This window comes from Pholis gunnellus (genome assembly GCF_910591455.1).
Source record: "Pholis gunnellus genome assembly, chromosome: 5".
Classification (NCBI taxonomy): domain Eukaryota; kingdom Metazoa; phylum Chordata; class Actinopteri; order Perciformes; family Pholidae; genus Pholis; species Pholis gunnellus.
This window is the reverse complement of record NC_136531.1, coordinates 8,516,924-8,536,705: the sequence shown is the minus strand read 5'-3', so window position 1 is coordinate 8,536,705 and position 19,782 is coordinate 8,516,924. Positions and strand designations below refer to the sequence as shown.

Genomic DNA, 19,782 nt, shown 5'->3' with positions numbered 1-19,782 from the left:
TTATTTTTTTATTTTCCGATTTGTTTCTTCTTTTTATGACCTGTGCGTTCGGACTTGTCACGAGCAACCGGCGCAGCAAGTGTGCACTTGAAGTTGAGACTGGAGACGCGCATGTGTGATCCTTCTTCCTCCGACTCCGGACGCATCGACCCGTCATCACTCTGGATAAAAGTAGTTTTTTTTCTGTTTTGGGTTTTCGTTTAAAATAGGAGGAAAAGGAGCAAAGACAACATGTCGCTAAGCAGAAGTATTGAATTTGAACACTTCGAGGAACGAGAGAAGCCGCACCGGACACCGAGAACCAACTCTGGCTCCGGGTCCCAGTCAGGCTCCAGGGGCAACGGGCTGGTGCCCAGCCCCGCGCACAGTGCGTTCTGCAGTTTCTACCGCACACGCACTCTGCAGTCACTCACGTCCGAGAAAAAAGCCAAAAAAGTGCGGTTTTATCGCAACGGGGACAGATATTTTAAAGGATTGGTGTATGCTGTGTCTACTGACAGGTTCAGGTCTCTGGATGCTCTGCTCATGGAGCTCACGAGGTCCCTGTCGGACAACGTCAACCTTCCTCAAGGAGTCCGGACGTTGTACGCGTTGGATGGAGGCACGAGGATCACCAGTCTGGATGACCTAGTAGAAGGTAATGGATGCAACTATGTGACCTCATGTGACCACGAATCATTAACGAGGCTCAATACTTGATTATATTGATGAAACATAAAATGCATTGATTCAGTATGCAATTGATTTCTTTATAAAAGCTAGACGATGCCTTTTAGTGCTGGCTAAATGGTCCAGACACACACACACACACACACACACACTAATAACCTCAGGCAAGTTATGCCAGAAGTTTTAAAGGCCACTCAGAACATATTCACATCGTTAAGGGCTGGCTCCTAATGGTGACGTCAGTGATTGATGCTGTTTACTTTTAAAGTTAAAGTTATTTTCTGCCAGACAAAATGTTTGAGGTCAGTACTCCTTTGTGGATCATCTACTGTACTTCATTTAAATTATCTCTTGAGGGCATAACAGTATAATGGATGCAATGCAGCGCCTCCCTTGGATCATTTGCATCATTGACATAACTGTTCTGACATGCTTGACCCAGTGCCATGAATACAGACAGGCAGACCACTCCTCAGTGCAGCTTTAGCTCTGCACAGGCTGCTGCTAATGCACATCAGTGTCCATTGATCTGAGCTTGACTCATTTGCCCAATCTGTAGTTTGTATTCGTGAGCTGAGTTTGTGTGGGCTTGAAAGTGCATCGTGTAGCTCTAAGTGCAATCCTTCCTGGGAATGAATGTGTATGTTGTTTAAAGGGTCCATTGGCATGCTCTTTGAAATTGATCTCACCCTTGGGGCTTGAAAAATGGAAGTTTCCCTCCCCCACCTAGTAGCCTATCTCTCCATTGCTTGTATGCAGTGTAGTAGAGAAATAATGGAAATATATACTAAGTTTGAAAACATTGTGTTCAAGTCAGTCACACACTGCGGACACAAATAGAGCATAGTGTTTTCCTACCCTTTCACTTTTTGCAGTGTTTTTCACCCGAGACAGCGACCTCTCTGTAATAGCTTAATCTTCATGTTCAGCCCCTGGTGTGTCTGTCTGCACCACGACCTGCCTGCAATCCTCTTTCAACACGAGAGGTTACGGCTCCACCACACGCACTCAGGATCCCCGACCTCTTACTGCAGTCTCCTATACTGCTCTATTTTCATCTGACATCCTCCTAAAACTTTGGACTCTGGGCTACACTCATTTCCTATGTCCCGTCCCCTGAGTGACCGGGGAGGATTTAGGCCAGCGCCTGATCTGAATTCTGTAGCATCACTAGTTTGGCAAACGTAGCAAAAGTTGTTTTGGTGCATTGGATGTGATACAGAGTGTTCTGCCGCTGAACCTCTGCACTTTACATGTACAGGGCACTGTTGCTAAATGAGATTCTGGGGCATACATAAGTTGTGTCCAGAATAGTACTGTTTATTAAATTGTCAAATGATGCTTAAAGGACTGAGATATTTCCTTTTTAAATTCATTATCATTACAAATTACTGCTGTTGAATTTCCTGAGTAACCAGGATATTGCTTCTGGAAAGTCACAATTATATTTAATGTTATATCTTTTAGAATTAGATTTTTTTTTTAAATACTCTGAGCACCTCAATTGAAATTCCATTCAATCCAAATGTATTGTGATAATGGCAGAAGTGTCAAAGGCAGATATCAAACCTCAGCAAATCAGCCAAACTATCTGCGTGCCTAGATAACATGATGAGTAAGTGGGGAAAGTGTTTTTGTGATTTGGGTAAGCTCAGACGTGAGATGCACTGCAGGTGGGCCGAGCGCCAGTGTTCGGTCCTTGTTTACTCACCCGTCTAATGGACAGAGAGAGGGAGCACCACTGCACAGCTCAGCAGTCTGCCTCCATTGATTGAGGCCTGCTGGGGCTCTTTTGTGTGGAAACCCAATAAGCACCACTCGCATGTGTGTCCCTTATGGTTGGATGGGATTACTTAGCCAACCAGTCAACTCGTAGGGTTTTTCCATTGTAGGGGGAGGTAGTAGCGCCGAGTGGCCACGGGCGGTCGGGCCGAGCTTGCAAGGTGCGATAGGAGTGTTGTTCCGCTGCACAGTACAGCACCGCAGAGCAAGATAAAGTTGTTTACCTAATTTGTCTGTCACCTGCAGCCCTTTCAGCTCAGTGTGGCTGTTTCTGTTTGTACTATTCCTCCCTGGAATATTTAAAACTGAGCTGCTGACCAAAATTTTGCGTAGAATAGGTCCATATGCCACAAACCACAGAGATTCAGGTAAGCTTCAAAGTAAAGAAAGCTGAACATAGCGACTTTAAAAAAAACAAATCAGGACCACAGAAGCCCGGCTCAGCATGGCTATCCCCTTCTGTGTGGCAGTAGTGGAGATGGTGGGGCTAAGGCAGACTGACCTGGACCCATGGAAGAATTGAACTGCTGTACTAGTGGAAAAGCACACAGAGAGGTAGCAGATACTGAACTGGTTGAGAAAGAGCTTTGTAGTTTACCATGTGGATATGTGGGATTACATAACATGCTGACATAGTGTCTCTAGTTGGACAACAGCCAGCGTGCCAGCCAAAGGGTGTATTAGCATCAACTGGTAAAATTTAGGTTGAAAGCAGACAAATATACACCCATATAACACTCACCTAATGGTCTATAATGGCAGAACAACATTAGAAATGTTGTATAGCTTTGTTGAATTTAGATCTTATTCTAAAAAGGGTAAACTTCTTAGTGACCTATTTAGAGAAAATGTCTTTCTTTCTCCAATGTAATGCAGCTATTAGAGGTACTCTAACATTTTATAGTGGTGCTGCACTTTGATTTAGTTGTGGAGACAGTTTAAAAAAGGAGAGATCGTCAAATCTTCAAAGATCCAGATTTCTAGTCCTTAGATTTAGAGTCAACATTGGGGGGTACTCATATTAAGCATAATACTTAATTTCCTACATACACATTTTGTATGTACACATTTGCCTTTTTTGCATCAATGTTTGGTGGAAAAGTCTTTATTGATATAACAGAAAACACTAAATTAATTATTTTTATTTTGAATTCTATTTAGAATTTTGACACTTCAAAATAAGAAAAAATGATCAGACGTAAATCTCACCATTGTGAAGCTTATTGTCCACACAAATATTGACTTCACCACCTCCGATAAGTAGAGTAGAGAGACAGTCTCAAACAGAGCAAAGCTGTCTTTGAGTAAGAGGGACACGGAGACAGCGACACACAGCTTCCGGGCTTGTAACGCTATGATCACTAAAGGCATACCACCTGCGACACGAGCCGTAGAGAACAAGAGCTGTCAACCCTTTGTTTACCAGATACATTGATTAGACATTGACTGGCACACAGTGTCTCGTCACAATTATTGCTAGGGACAATTCAGTAGTCACTGGATATTAATAGGGACATGCCCCTATACCGTCCCGACCAAATTCTACGCCCTCGCTTGGAATGAGTCAAGCTCCAAAAAGATTTCCCATAATGGTATATTATTTGGTTAAACCCTCCTTGCCTGGTAAATGCCCCGAGTTTATTAAGCAGGGTTTCTGTTCTAAATGTTTAGTTTTCAAGTCTATGCTCTGATGTTATCATCAAGGCTTTAAAAAGCTCCCTAGAGTACACAGAGTATGTTAAACCACAGTTGTCACAGTATTACTACTCTACACTAGTACTCCTCGGGACCAGTAAATGGATCTTTATGTGAAAAATTGGTGTAATGATACAACACATGTGAGATCCAAAATGTTTTTCTCACTCACCGACTGGATTGTTGGTCTTCTCTAGCATTGTGCTCAGTGCTGCCTCCAACAGCCAGACGTAATGTTACAATAGTCTTTGCTCCTATCAGTATTGTTGCATTAGTGCCTCCAGAGCTGGCTGACAGATACATTCTTGGGGCTCAATTAAAACCAAATTCTGAAAATGAAAATACTCGCCTTGAAATAAAAGGAAATCAGCTTTGTATTGTCTTTATAAAACCACTATTATTTTATTATTTGTTCCAATCATGAATGTATGCATGATCTCTCTGCGTCTTGGGAGTATTAGCTTTTGTCACTCTGTGATCACTAAACCCGATAAAAAGGGGTTTCCTAGATAAAAGGAAAAACAGGATAGTGACAAATTTGACATTTTTGTATAAACTCGGCTTAGCAACAAATTAAGACCATCCAACATTTCAAATGACCCCACCTATAAGATGTGGCCTGTTGTGGTCCAATTCTGTTTACTACAGCGGTAAATATCATGTGAACAAAACAGAAGGCCATGCATGCTGAGACTATCATGGGGTCACCTCATTGCTTTGGTGATGAGAAGTTTTATGTTGCCTTCATATTAACACTGTTTTATGATTCACATTTATCACTTGGGTTTTTGGATTGGTGACAGATGTGTGTCCGTTGCAGTAAAAGCTGCTGCACTGGTTAGACCGCTCTGTCGAGGCTGACCTCATCTGTCGTCCACATGAGGACAGCAGCCAGTGGCGGCTGGTTGGGGCTCCCCTCATATCACCGAGGGATGTTGCACCTGAGATCCCTGCACCTCAGGGAATAGACTTGTCACCAGTCACCATCTGAGGGCATTTCAGTATTCTGTCATTGCCCCCCCCCCAGATGAATGACAGCCCCAGTTACGTATATTTTGTTTTCAGCCATAGCTCAGTCCCCCCCCAGCTGTGGCCTAGCCTTTTAATTAGCCGTTGGTTAATTGCAAGCTTAATAAAGCCAGGTATCGTGGGACGCACGGTCTCATATGGCCTTCTTTCACTGCAGCGCGATTCGTTTGTCTTGACACACATCAGAAAGCTACAATTTCAGAGATTGGATGTGATACTGTAAGTAAAATTGAGTGTTTCCCAAAATATACTGAAACTTTACTAAGAAATACTGATCACAGCCACTGAAACAGCCACCTTTTTACAACTAATATATTTCGGATTTATGTCCGGTTATAGGATTATTTTATTTTATTTTATTTTATTTTATTTTATTTTATTTTGCACAATTCAAACAATAAAATTAAAAATAAACAAACATAACAGAGATAAATTAATATCACAGTGCAGGAAGAGGCAGAAAGCCAACTGGGCTTATTTGAAGCCTCCACCTATTACATTACAACAAAACAAACAATAAAAGAAAGAAAGAAAAGAAAAAATAATGTAATAATTATACTTAATGCAGTTTATGAACAAGCATGTGTTTTTGCTTACTGGCCAGCCTCTTTGCATGCCATTCGTCTCTTTCATAGCTTTGATGAAATATTCTGTGATTTGTTTTTTTCCTCTTGTCCTAAAAATATCTTCACTGAAAGACACATATGGGTTATTTGCTAGAGCAGCATTTACATCATGTAAAGTATTCAATATGTTTTTAGTAAAGTGTCTGTTAAGCACAAGTTGATTCTGAGGGACATGCCATGTGTTCGTGGACACAAATAATTTCGTGAAGAATGTATCATGAACAGAAGGTATCTGTCACGTTCTCTCTCTCTTTCTCTCAGAGGAACAGAGCGGCATTGAGCTTCTCAACCAACACTCAGCCTTCACAACAATCACCAGACATTCTTGCTGTGGTTTTCATTCATCGGCCAAGCCCCTCCTGTATACTTGTCACATGACTTTGTTCTTTAGGGGAAACGTTTGCGTGTTAACTGTTGGAATGGAATGCTGTCCGATAAAACAAAATGCCTTGCTTTGGAGGAAGGCCAATGCAGCAGCTCAACAGCTGAAAGGGAGAGAGAGGACGGAGTTACACTGGCCTTGCCTCTCAATGTGCCTTTTTGTTTCAACGGAGGAACGTTAACTCTTTGTTGCTCCACTGATTCGCCTAATGCCATGTGGACTCAGTATTTTATGGTACATGCCATACATGTCCGGTAAACTCCGATGTATTGTGTGTATATTTTATTCAAAATATATTTTTTAGATGTGGATACAGTTTGCATGATCCGTGCATTGACTTATTTCTTTCTCCAGGTGAGAGTTATGTGTGTGCCTCAAATGAAACCTTCCGACGCGTGGACTACACCAGGAACGTCAACCCCAACTGGTCGGTGGGCTGCAAGACCGGCACGTCGCGCTCCCTCACCTCTCTCATCCCGCTGAAGAGTGAGCTGCAGCACGAGTCCAAGGGCTTCATCAAACCCAAGCTAGTCACGGTCATCCGCAGCGGTGTCAAACCCCGCAAGGCAGTACGCATACTGCTCAACAAGAAGACGGCGCACTCCTTCGACCAGGTGCTCACCGACATCACAGACGCAATCAAGCTGGACTCCGGAGCTGTGAGGAGACTGTACACTTTGGAGGGCAAGCAGGTGAGTCTGTTATGATGCATGCTTGTTGAAGTTCAAAGGACGTGATGATAGTTGTAGCTCTGGTAATCACCAAGCAAACTCCGACCGAGTGTGTTAGCTGTATTTCTTTCAGTGGGATGATATTGGATGGTGTGCATATGAAAACCAGATGGAACTACTAGGCTGAGCTTTTTTAGCCAAAAGGTTTTATCTCCAAAAAACGCTGTGATTTATAGGTTTCAGCTGTGTCAGCAGTCTGGGTAATTACACCCCATTTAATCATCCATACATAATTACGCCCTGAGATTATTTCAACAAGACACTAATGAATACATTTAAGAGTTCAGGCCTTTTGCCATATCCATCAGTATAGAGTCCTTCCTACCTCATCCCCCTCTATTAAGCCATTTGAGACTGTTTTTGCTATAATCCAATCCATCTGGGACACATATCGTAATATTTCCATCTGAAATTGTCATTGAGGGTCCCTGGTGTTATGAGATGAGGTGAGCTTGAACACATGGTGCTCCTAATCAAGAAGATTTATGTGACATCTCATCTGGGAGGAGTCTTAAATAATTCTGATTAATTGTTTTGACTCTCATCTCACAGAATTATTTAACTTTAAAGTAAGTAACAAAATAAAAGTACAAGCTATAAATATAATATAATAGATATGGGGTTAAGAAGAATCTAATTACAAAGCATCTAAAAAAAACGTGTCTGCAAAAGGGCTTTTGTGAAACTGCGCAAGGGCTGAAATGCAGTTAAGATGTCAGCATCATATCTTCAGGACAGACAAAATTACATTTTAAAAACGTAGTTTCAGAACATAAACAAAGACCTCAAACTGACCCCAGGTTGAGGACAGACTAAAGGTGTTTAAGGTTGAGAGATGTTGATAAACTACTCAGATTTAATTATTAATAATCACAATTCGGGCAAAATAATAAGTTTCAAACCACTAAAAAGTGAACTTGCTGTGTAATAGTTACAGTTGAGATGAGGCTTTAACAACATGTGAAAAAGAGCAACCTCCTGTATTCAAATGTCTGACAACCAAACCAGCTGATGTTTGCTTCCTGTGAGCCGACAGGAATCTTTCTATTCCCGACAGTCCAGACAGCAGTGATCCGTTTCACCTCTGACAGGGCCAGCGCAGCATCCTTTCTGTCAAGCCAGCACTGTACAGGAACACAGTGTCTCATGACTTGTTAGGACTATTATATAATCATTTGCATTGTATAATCTTTATTTACATGGTCATGGTTTAGATCTTCATGTCTGATCATGGGGTGTGATGGTCAGGTGAAGATCAGATGAGTTCCTTTAGCCTTTAGTCAATAGCCAATCAGTTGAACTAATGTAGAAGAGGGCTAAGTTTGTATCTTTGTTTATGGTAAACAGGATTGGGTGGAGAGACTTACACACCTAAGATAGTGAATAATGTCATGGATTGATGTGTTCAAAAACATGCTACTAAAATAAAATACCGCCTAATAAATGCACCACCCATAGCTGCACACATTAATGCTTCTTATAAGTATCATGTTGTGGTTAATTCAGTCCCATATTGGTCACATAAACCATTCACGCGTCTCTATTTACATCTCTTAGTAAATTCCTACTAGATCAGCTATGCAGACCAGCTGTTCTGTCCAGACATTTCATGCTCTCTTGCCATGAGGAGTGTTGCATTGGACTTCATGGGATGCATTCAAGCATAGCAACTTTGGTGCTTGTGACATATTTGTGATGCCTTACTAGCGATCCAGTTTTTACATAATGTTGATTTGACAATTTGACGAAACGTTTAGAGGGAACGGAGGCTGGCAGATTTGACAGATTGAGAGGGAGCACCCGTCCTTTAACCTCCCTTAAGTTCTTTGTTTCACAGCCAGGCAGCTACTGTCTGCCAGACGGTGGCAGTTATTAGAGGTTGTAAAGTCTCTGGGGATTTAACTTCTTTTTAGTGGTGAAACCAAAACCTGAGCACTCCAGATCTGTTGCGATATAGTGTCTTTCAGGACATTTTTTACTTTGAAACTTCCTCATCCACCTTCAACCCAGCTTGGAATATTGTATATTTTGTTTTTAGACAGGTTATGTACCAGTCTGCACAACATGCATAAAGATAAAGTTCCCATTTTTCAAGGCTCACCTTTTCAATACAACACACGTACTGTACATCTTCATTTTAGTCTTCCCCATAAATAGATAATTTGTCGTGTAGAAATTAAAATATAATTCATCATTACTCACTGTTTTTGCTTGGCCTACAGTATGATTGTAAATGCATAAACAGACGCAACTCATTTAAGAAAATTGTCAAACCTGTTAGGTCTGTTGGTTCTGTTATTGGATTGAAGATGGATGCCAGCCAATTCATCCACCAACATAACACCGACATTAACGATGCAATGGATTCAGTAAGTCATTTTTTTGTAGCTATTTTAATTTCAAATCCTAAATCAGTCCTTTTAGTAGTGATTTAGATTGTAGATTGCAGATGACACATTACATCTGTCATGCAGACAAGTGTAGCTTCCTTCATTTTTTTAATGATAAGCACATGAGCCATAAGTTACAGCATCTTCGACGGATGATTCCCTCTGCTGCAGCAGAAATCCATCTATCCATTACTGTAACGTTCTTCACCATCAGATGGATGCTAAAGGAGACTAGAGTTTCTTATTTAAGTGGGTTGTGTTACAATGTGTTCTACAGGTTTGTGTTTATATGTTTTAGACACAAAACAACATTGTTAACAAAGATGATAATGTGTGCCCTGTTTGGGTTGTTAACAAGCACTCCAGCTGATTCTGTATATGAAGTCAGACGAGCTCTGTTTTAAATGTATCACGTTTGAAGCATGAAGCTTCTCTTGTATTGACGTTCTGTCCAGCAATATAATGTCTTTATAGACAATGCCAGTATATTTTGGTTTGGTCTATTGAGAAATCAAATCATGTTCTAGTTTCCCAGCTTTCATTCAACCTGAATCAGATTTACTGAGTAAACCCAGAACAATTAAAGCGATAAAATGTTGAAAATATTCAGAATCTGGCCAGCCATTTAAAGGGGTGTGTTCTTGCCATAATGTCTGATTCACTCAGACTTTAGACACGTCTTACTCTCTTGGCCTCAACAGGACGGTCTCAGAATTGAATTAAGAGTCTCTGAGTCAAAGGGTTTAGTCCATTAAGCCTGTAACGTGATCCTGAGACCGGACCTGGACGCCTGACAATATGGTAAATGGACTTGTGCTTGTATAGCGTCATCATTCACCCATTCACATCCATTCATACACTTGATTGCAGGGGCTACCATGCAAGGTGCCACCTGCCACAGGTGTATCTAACAATCGCACCCATTCACACAGCGATGGCACAGTCTTCGGGAGCAATTTGGGGTTACGTGTCTTGCCCAAGGACACATCGACATGTACTAGAGGAGCAGATACGCTGTCCACGATAATAGAAGTCAATTCAGATTGAATGTCAAAGTCAGGAAGTGCTTTTTGTAACACGGGCTGAAGCTTTTAAAGTTATATGTGACAGCGTAATCTTTATTTCTTAATACTGACTGCTTAGAGAATTAAATGGAAAAGCATTAGCTTAATCGTTTCACTTTTCCCTGTCTTCTGCCCCCCTCTGCTTGGTGAGGACGTAACACTCTGCCGGACCAAACACGTCAATAAGCTTTACAGCTTTACTTGTTTGGATCCCTCTGTCATGGGGCCTCTCTACGTTATTCAGCCTCTTATCACACCCTGAGTGGTGCCATACCGGTGGCTAGAAGGCTGTTTCCCACATTGTCGCTATCCAGGGAAAACTTTTCATGAGCTAAGAATACGGTCCTTTGAAAAGAACACAGAAGTTTAGGGAAGTTTTGTTTGGCTTCAAACCACCAAGTCTGACCAGGAGATCAATACCAATTTGAGTAAGTCCAGAGTATAATTAGCATGCAGAACACTAGACTGGAGGCGAGGTGTTGTTTCCATCAAAAATGAAAGAATAAAATATGACCTTTACAGTGTGGAAGGAGGCATGGAAACAGATACTGTGCATTGTTCTGCCCTGCAATAAACCCTACCTTCATGAAGTTCAGTTATTGTTGAAACTCTTTTAGAGGTCTCTATGTAACTGTATGGTACATTTGGAAGCTGCGGTTTGTAGAGCTATTGAACTGTGTTATATGATGCTGGAAGGTGTTTCTGGTGTTTTATCCACCCCATTGATATCAATGAGGGTAGACTGAGAGACTGGGGATTGAGTGGATATTGCAGCAACTAGATTCTGGGCTATTACACATAAATAGATATACATGGAATAAGAAACATACAGTAACTGTATTCATAAATGTTCACAAATCATGAAATGATGCTTGAAAAATACTATGTAGTGTGTTACCTCATCAAAAGTAGTGCTTTGTTTTAGGTGTGTAAACCGTTTTCTTAAATGATATGCTAATATGCTAATTTGAACAAAACTCCATAGATTCTATAAAAAGCTTTTCTCTCCTAAAAAATAAGTCTTTACTCACACATCCACCCATAAACACATAAACACACCCCCCCACACACACACTCCAAATGCCTTCCAGCAGCAGCCTGCCATCTGCTCCTCCAAAATCAAATCACAGGTCCCAACCACCAGGTCTGTAGGCGTTGCAACCCCCCTCCCGCTGATGCACACACATGACACGCATTATCACACACACACACACACACACTCACACACACTCAGAGGCCCCCCACTGCGGCCCTGGCCACCACCAGATAATTAGACCTATAAGCTGGAAGGGAGGGTTAAAGTGCAGCTGTCAGGTGTTTGTGTGTTTGTGTGTGTTTGTTCAAGGATGTGTATGTGTGAGACAGCGTGCTTTCACAATACTTCTCTGTCCACTCTCCCTCCTCGATTCAAAGATGCTCTTCAGACTGAATGTTAATTGTAGATCTTGGTTATCAGGGCCAGCAGAATCAGCTGCTGTTTTTGAGAGACACCCCTGTTTTACATCTCAAAGCTGACTGGGCAGGCGCAAAATAGGATTTCCCTATTTGGCATTGTCTAATTGATGCATTCATTCATTTGGGGAACAGTTGGAGGTCCAAAACTTGCTAAGTTGTCTTTTTTTTGTTTGTAGAAATCATTTAGAAGTGATTCAGAGGGACTGTAGAAATAGTGACAAAGAGGAGAAGGGCCATGTGATAAAACAAAAGGAGCAAGTGTATGTAAATAATTAGAGACGTTCAAACCCTGGCTCTTTATTCACCTCCACACCCAGCTGGCCAATCACAACGTGAGGTGGGTATGAATGTCATTGTTGATTTTTGAAAGTTAGAGTAATGGTTGGACACAGCCTCACCCTATATCCGATGTTAGAAAGGTGTGGGCTATTGAACCATCCAACAAGAGTGTATTCAGGTGCCTGAACCCCTCAACTCCAGTAGATTATCCTGTGTGAGTACTAAACACTACCAATAAACTGCAATTGACCTGGCTACACCTCAGAGTAATTGACTGAGAGATGTGTTGACAAACGACAGAAGGTGGGAAGGACAGAGGAAGAGGGTGGTTGTCACATTTCCCAACCCCTAGTTATCAAGTGCTTACTTTCTCTGCCCCCCTTCTCACAACCCAGCTATTTATCCCACGGTGCAGAGCAGCTGACAACCATTTCTGTTGTCATAATTACATGATACAAAATCTAATTTACACTCACCCTTCAGTTACATGACCCGTGCAAGAGCAGGAAATGCCTTTTTGGAATTTGATAGTCAGGGACAGAAACGATGCAAAGTTGAATACTGTATAAAACCTTCTGGTTTGTGAAACACACACAGCTCAAGCTGTCGAAGTCATCTTATCCTAATTACGAGGAAGTCTGTGAACAGATAATTGAGAATACATCATTGACCGTTTAGTGACCTTTCATGTTACACCCTGCCTTTTACCCAATGTAGCCTTCAGCCCCCTGTGACCCTGACACATAATAAGGGTCAGTCAGTGTACGGTACCTTTTATTAAAACATTAGTGATCGATGTGGTATGGAGCGAGAAGCAGAAATCCCATTTTTAGATGGATAAATACTGGATGGTGTGAGAGAATAGTCAATTATTAAGTTTGATCTGACATTTACAAAGGTTGAGGGCAAAACATCACTTTCCATTTTGAATGCAAAAACGACACAGAACGCATTAAATGCATTTAATCTGTAATTCCTGAATAAATGTTTTTTATTAATAGTTTCCCAAATTACAGCATGTTAATGTCTACAATTTATAACAATCAGATATGTATCTCTAAGATATGAAAGTATTCTGATCCTTTCGTAGCAGTGTACACTTCATACACTGTCATTTAAGAACCTGGTGTTGGAGGCAACTATCCTACATGTAGCCTCCTGCACAAAGATTGTCTTTGTCTCTGCTTGTTCTAGCTGGAGCGAACAATGCCCTGTTGTCCTGTCTGTCTCACTTGATCCTGCAAATCAGTGCAATTAAAAATGTCTGTCTCTTATTACTTTTGCTTTTGGCCAACATTCATACTGTTGGTGAATACGAGCACTGAATTTAATCATCAATGCCGTGGATATATCACAGTAGATTGTCATTGGCATAGGAAAAGTAGCAAGAGCGTATTACATGGGCATTCATGACGTAATCCAGTACTTTTATTTTATTTTATCGTAAATACCGTAGATGTTTGCTGTGTACAGGCTAAATGTTTACGCAAGTTTAACATTGATTGTGTCTCTCAAAAGCATCTGCCTAAAAATCCTGAAATATGTTTGCCTTTTCACTCAGTGATGTTGTGAGGATGACAGTCAGTCTGTCCATGAACCGGGAGCTGGAAACAAACCTGGACCGTTGTGGCTGCTGAGCTGTAACGGCTGAAATGGTCGTTTCTCTGAAATCTATGAAGGGCTTTACAGTTCAGCGAGCTGAGGAATGACAGAGGAAATGGAACTCGGCACTGATAATTGGACAGTCCGCTCAGATGTAATGTCTTTGTTTGTTTACATCTTTGCAGTGGTTTGGTGGGTTAACTGTATCCGCCATGATAAATTGGAGACAGTTACAGTGTATTTTGAAAATTCTACAAAAGCAAACTTTAGTTTATAAAAGAAATTCACGCTGTTTCAATGACTTTAGACAAGCTTCGATTTTTCTTCTTTTTCTTTATCTCTCAATCTTGTCAAAGTTGTTTGTCTAAAATGCTTAGAGGCAAGGGCATTGCTGCTTCTGCACGCTTACATTGTGCATAACAGAACTTGAAGGTCACTTCCAGGTCTCAATACTTAAAACTCCTCTTAAAAATGTACAATACACTCTTTTTCTTTCTTACCAAATGTGTCTTCTACAGGCAACAGTACAGTAAAGGGATTGTAAAGGGAAAAATACAGACCGACATCCGTTATCCATAGTGATCCATTCACTCGTTCTTTTTTCAGTTACTAACAAAATCTACTTGTAGCTGGATTTGAAGCAGTTTAGATAGTAATTTGAAAATATTGATCCAGAAGATCCCAACTTTGGGATATACTGTAGCGTGAGCTGTGGAGTAGTGTGTCGTCTGCTGAGAGGCATCTGTTTGGTGTATGTAAAGAAATCTCAGTGTTTATTCTGTGTGACCTCTCTTTCAAGTAATGAAGAAGGTGTAGAATTTTAAATTGGATTGAAATCGATAGATGTAGTCCAGGCTCTCCTCCCACAAAGTGTCCAAGATCTCAATGTCCATTTCTTCCTCCCCTTTAGCTTTCATTAGAGTAGAATAACAATCTTAAGAATAACTCTTTTCTTGGAACATTAAATACCATGTACAGTAGAATAAATCATAGTAGTGGGAAGATCAAATTCTTACTATAGTGAATAGAGCCCCAGAATGAGAACAAATCTTTGATCGCCAACATGTCATGAAGATGACAGCTAGCTAGTTCATGGTGCGTGGATTGCTGGGTTTTGAGGGCATACACATCAGTATGAGAGGGAGGAGGATGTTGGGTAGCGTGACTCTGATGCATTGTGACATAATTTCACATGACACGCTTCTAATAATGATGGCCTCGATACTCGATACCAGCCGTGATCTTACAGTACATGTGTTTGCAGGGACGAGCTGCACTGCTGCCAACAGTTTAACAGGTTTACATTCATTAAAGATGTCTAACTTCTCCTCGCCCCGTTATCATATTGATGAGGATGATGTCTTGTTATTTGCAAGACGTTGAAACATGCTGGCAGTTACAGACAGATTAGTGAAACTGTCTCCCTTTTTCACTGGCTTGGGTCACGGACACACAAGGGTTCCATCTGATTATCAGGCATGAGCTGTTTTCAGGGCCAAGTCCGGATTAAACACCGCCATTTAGGTCAACAGCCATGACATTTGAATGCCCACCTATTGTTCTGTGCTGTCATTATCATACAGCACCATCTGACGCTAGTGCAATGACACCATCCATGACACGAATAGTCCCGGCCAGGTTCTGTGATAGGCTGCTGTTTATTCTGCACTCATTGAATGAATCAGGCTTTTAGGTTATGAATTCCTGGTAGTGTTTGGTGATGTTACAAGTACTGCAAATAAGTGTATCATCTCACTTATACCAGAGCAATTTGCAAACATAATGCCATCTGTAAACAAGCTCATTTAAATTATTTTGGTCTTGTGTCTCAAATAATAAGAGGCAATCCTCACCCTTCAGCCAGAATTAGGAATCAGAATTAAGAGTTAACACTTTCAGATTTACTTCTTTTTAAACATTTATTTGATGAAATGTTCACCTTTTCGAAATACTTTTATGCAATATTGTTTTCCCCTCATTTCTGTAGTTTGTCTTTATTTAGGGTCTAAGGAAGAAGAATGGGTACATATATTGTAAAGACTGTAAATAACTATAATACAACTTCTTGCTTTTATAAATGTACTTTTTAAAGCTTCAAATCAGTGCAAGTCCAAAATATGAAGCACTGGTGTAACATCATCTCTGTCTGGCCTTTGGATATAAAATCCTACCAGTCCAGAGCCCCTCTTTCTTGTCTCCTGTCCGAGCAGATGGCTTACACACACACACACACACACACACGCGCACACACACACAATCACACAATCAATGCTTTCCCCCAGTCTTGGTGGGCAATACAAACACACTTCATTGTACTTAGTAAAAGTGCCTGACCCACGTTTCACAAGTGCTGGCATGATACCCTGCATTGACGAAGAGCAGGAAAACAAAAAGCCGGCAGACGACAGAAAACGGGGGTGTCGGGGGGCCACGGGGCTGTCTGCTGTGGGCTGTCTGCTGTGGGCTGTGCAGACAGCGTGGAGGCCACAGACGGGGAGGGCATCCATTGTGTGGTGTGTGTGTGTGATCTCAACTACTGTTTTGTTTTGTTTGTCCAAGCCTGGCCCTCATCCTTTCTTTGCAGCAGGCCTTTCACTCTCCCAACAAGAGAGTTGACGTCATGATATTTAAGCCACAACTCATTGTTTGTCACCTTGAGTTTAATCATCCAAGCAAGCTCAGGTTGCCTCAGCAAGTTTCGGAAGATTGATGTGATGTTTTTTTTTTTTGCACAGGGCAGATCAGGAGCTGTGTGTCTAAGTGATCTTGACAACTGTAGCAGGTCTCTGATGCTGATGGTGGAGTTTCATTTGCACATCAAACAGTGTCTATTCTTTTAGTTGTCTTGAGGTGTAATTCCTGGCAGGGGAGCGTTGATGTTAATGTTAGTGGACAGTTTTTATTTTTTTATTCATTATTTATTTGTTTAGTGGAAACATAAAATGCTAATTAGCATTCTGGGATATATTAATATGGGCCTTTTGAGACTTCTGCTGGAACAGCAATATTATATTTTGAGAATTTACTGCCTAGTAGCCACTTTTATATGTAGTGATACTGTTGTTTTTTAATTGGAGACTATTATCTTTATTAGCATCAAAAACCAACATGTTATGCATCTCTTGTGGATCTCGTAGCTCCTCTGCAATTCTGCAAGTCTCACTTTGTTAATGAACAGGCTAATCTACTGAGGCTCATTTTTGGGCTAAAAGTTGTGTGTGCATGTTTTGATTTGTACTCCCACTCTCTTCATTCCTACTGGAACAACTCTGTTTGAGCATAAAGAGCTCAGCGCTTATGTAAATTCAGACTGCCTGTGGTTATGTACAGTAATGTCTCTCTTTCTGTGTGTGAATGTGATTTGGAGGAGAGAGAGAGAGAGAGAGAGAGAGACAGACAGCTGTGAAATGTGTGATGATGTGAGGCAGAGATCACTGCTGTAGAGAAACTGCAGATTTAAAGTTATGAGTCTTTTGTTCTGTACTGATCTTGCTCTCAGTATCTCCAGATAGTGTCCCTCATAAATTCATGAAATCCTGTTTTTGAAAACCCCAAGGAACCATGCTTGTTATTATCTCCACCAGGAAGATCAAATGATCGGTCGCACATGTAAGTGAGTCCTTCAGTGATTGAGTGAGTGTGCACCTCTGTGTCGGTCCAAGGTTAATCTTACATTTTGCTGCTGCAAGCTGCATCAAGGACCTCCCATGGTCGCGGTGACTTACACTTTCTCAAAACACCTTTTATTACCTGTTTTATACTACCTTTGCCTGCCTGCTGACTCCTCACTCACTGCTATTATTGGGCCCCCGGCCGCCCACAGACGGGGCGTAACAGTTTGTGGTGTGTTTGGCTAACAGCTAATGGAAATACCAGTATACCGACTGTTGTACCTCCTAGATATTGTATGGTGTGTTGTATAGGACGGTTTTGAGCCGATTGCAAGGATACATTGCTGCTTGTTTTTGAGTTTGAATAAAGTGAGTTGTACGACGTCTTACAGGTGTCTAGACGAGGGTTTAGCCGTTCGTGGGTTGTATTCATTCAATCACACACTACAACAGTGGCCGTTGCAGACACACCTGGCGGAGATCTGCACTCTACTGAGGGGACCTTTCTTGGTTATAATGTTTCTTCAGTTGCCTTCACTGAGCAACGGTTTGTTGGTTCATTTACATCTGTGAGGTTGCTGTTGAATTATTGAAAGCAACTTGAATTTGTCAATAAATCAAAGCATTTGATAGCTTATGTTTAATGTAGTGAATCCAGAGTAGCAAATTAATGACGGGCTTAGTGTTCTCATTACTCCTTCTTGTGCTGCTGCCTTGTTTTAGATTTGCCGCTCTAATCCAGAGGAATTAAACCGTCTCAGGAAGCAGCCTCTGTCTGTTAGTAAGAGTTCAAACAGAGTTAATAACCTGGTTGGCTTTAGCTTAATCGCGCCCTAGCAAACGTAATGGGCATCTCGCTATCTGCATGTTCTCAAGTAAGTAACAGTTTAAGTGAGAGCTTGTGTCAAGAATACACATCTAGTTTACCATAAAAAGTTATTTTATTTTGTGATTGAAGGAGTCGCAAGGCAAGAGGCAGAGATCTCAATCTTTGTCTCCTTTTTTCCATTTTTATTTTAGGACTCCACCCACCTTCTCTGCCTCGCGCTCACTTAGCTCAGAGTATTGAGCACCAATGAGGGATTTGGAGGTAAATGTGGTTGATGGAACCGAATGATTACTGTGATCATTGTCCTTTCGGCTATCACAAGGAGAGCGTTTACTTGCTTGTGTGCAGCTTGCTCAGCCATTTACAGCCTTTTCCACTGCCCTAAATTCTTACCACCTGCTGCTGTGTGACATTTGTTCTTGGAACGCAGCCCTTACTTAAGATCAAGACAAGGAATACGCACCCCTTAAGAATCTACTGCAGTGTATTGATAGGGTATAGGTTGTGAATATATTTTGATAATAGACGTTTTGGTTTGTTTTAATGCCTCGAAAAACAAAACTGCCCACTTATTATATTCGTAAAACCATTATTTGGTTATGCTCATGTTCAATACACAGATTCCTTTTGATATTTCCATACACACTTGAAGCCCTTGACCTGTATTCCCTCTGTTACCAAGCTAAGCAGGGAAGAAAGTACAGCAAGCAACACAGAGTACATAGACTGATGGTGAGAGCGGGAGAAGGTCAGGCATACGAGGGGGGTTGTCGCATCTCTGAGGGCAAACTTCAGTTTAGCCTCAAGACACGTCACCCGACCAATACAGAACCCTGCGAACAGTTCACTTCCCTGATTGGCCTAAACAAGCACTAGCAGGACAGGGCTGGCGATGGAGTGCCAATGGCTGTAAATGCTCGCAGAGGTTGACAAGAGCAAAGACAAACATGGACAATGCAGTTTGACATTCATACACTCCTTTACTCCTTTTGTTCGACACAATCTGCCACACAGATGTTGTTTTGTTCAAGGAAAACCTTTATACTTAATTATTACAGACCAAACAACTAATTTGTTCAAGTATTTATTCCTTATTTAGATACACTCATTTTAACTGGGGAATTGTAAACCGTGCCGTTTAAAGAAAAGTTAAAACCATCTTCTTCAACCTCTTGACCTCCTTTAATTCTTGCCTTTTCAAACATGTCTATGAAGGCACCACTTGTCTCCATTCCCCTGCGTTCCCCTGGGTGTCACAGGCTAGCTCACAAGTACTTTATCACAAACCACAGCAGGGCTAGCCTTGCAGAGAGAGGCGTGTGTGTGTAGAGGTGAAAGTAAATGAGAATACAGCCACGGGCCTTCTCGACAAAGAGATATAATATTCCAGCCCAGAGGTCCTTTTCTTCACAATAAGCCGGTTGCCTCAGGTGGTGCTGGGACAAGCGAGTCTTTGGGCAACAGCTCGGAAACGTGGCCTGATAGAGCAGGGATTCAAAGTGGAATTCAAATGAATGTGAGGTCATTTAGTCAATCTGTGTGTGTGCCATGGTTTATAAGGTGCAGATGTGAAAATGCAGAGCCTTATTTGTGGTCACCTAACAGTGTCACGTGGCCTAAAGCAAAAGTTAGACCTTT

At 41.4% G+C, this 19,782-nt stretch overlaps 1 protein-coding gene across 1 annotated transcript in view; it reads left to right on the top strand.

The window, feature by feature from the left end:
* Nucleotides 1-231: 231 nt before the first annotated feature.
* dclk2a (doublecortin-like kinase 2a) overlaps nt 232-19,782 on the top strand; it is a gene marked incomplete at both ends in the record, with an annotated part of 37,968 nt that continues 18,417 nt past the window's right edge. Inside the window, 2 exons of the mRNA XM_079159962.1 lie at nt 232-637; nt 6,538-6,875. Coding sequence (XP_079016088.1) covers nt 232-637; nt 6,538-6,875 — 744 coding nt within the window. The remainder of the gene's footprint in view (nt 638-6,537; nt 6,876-19,782) is intronic.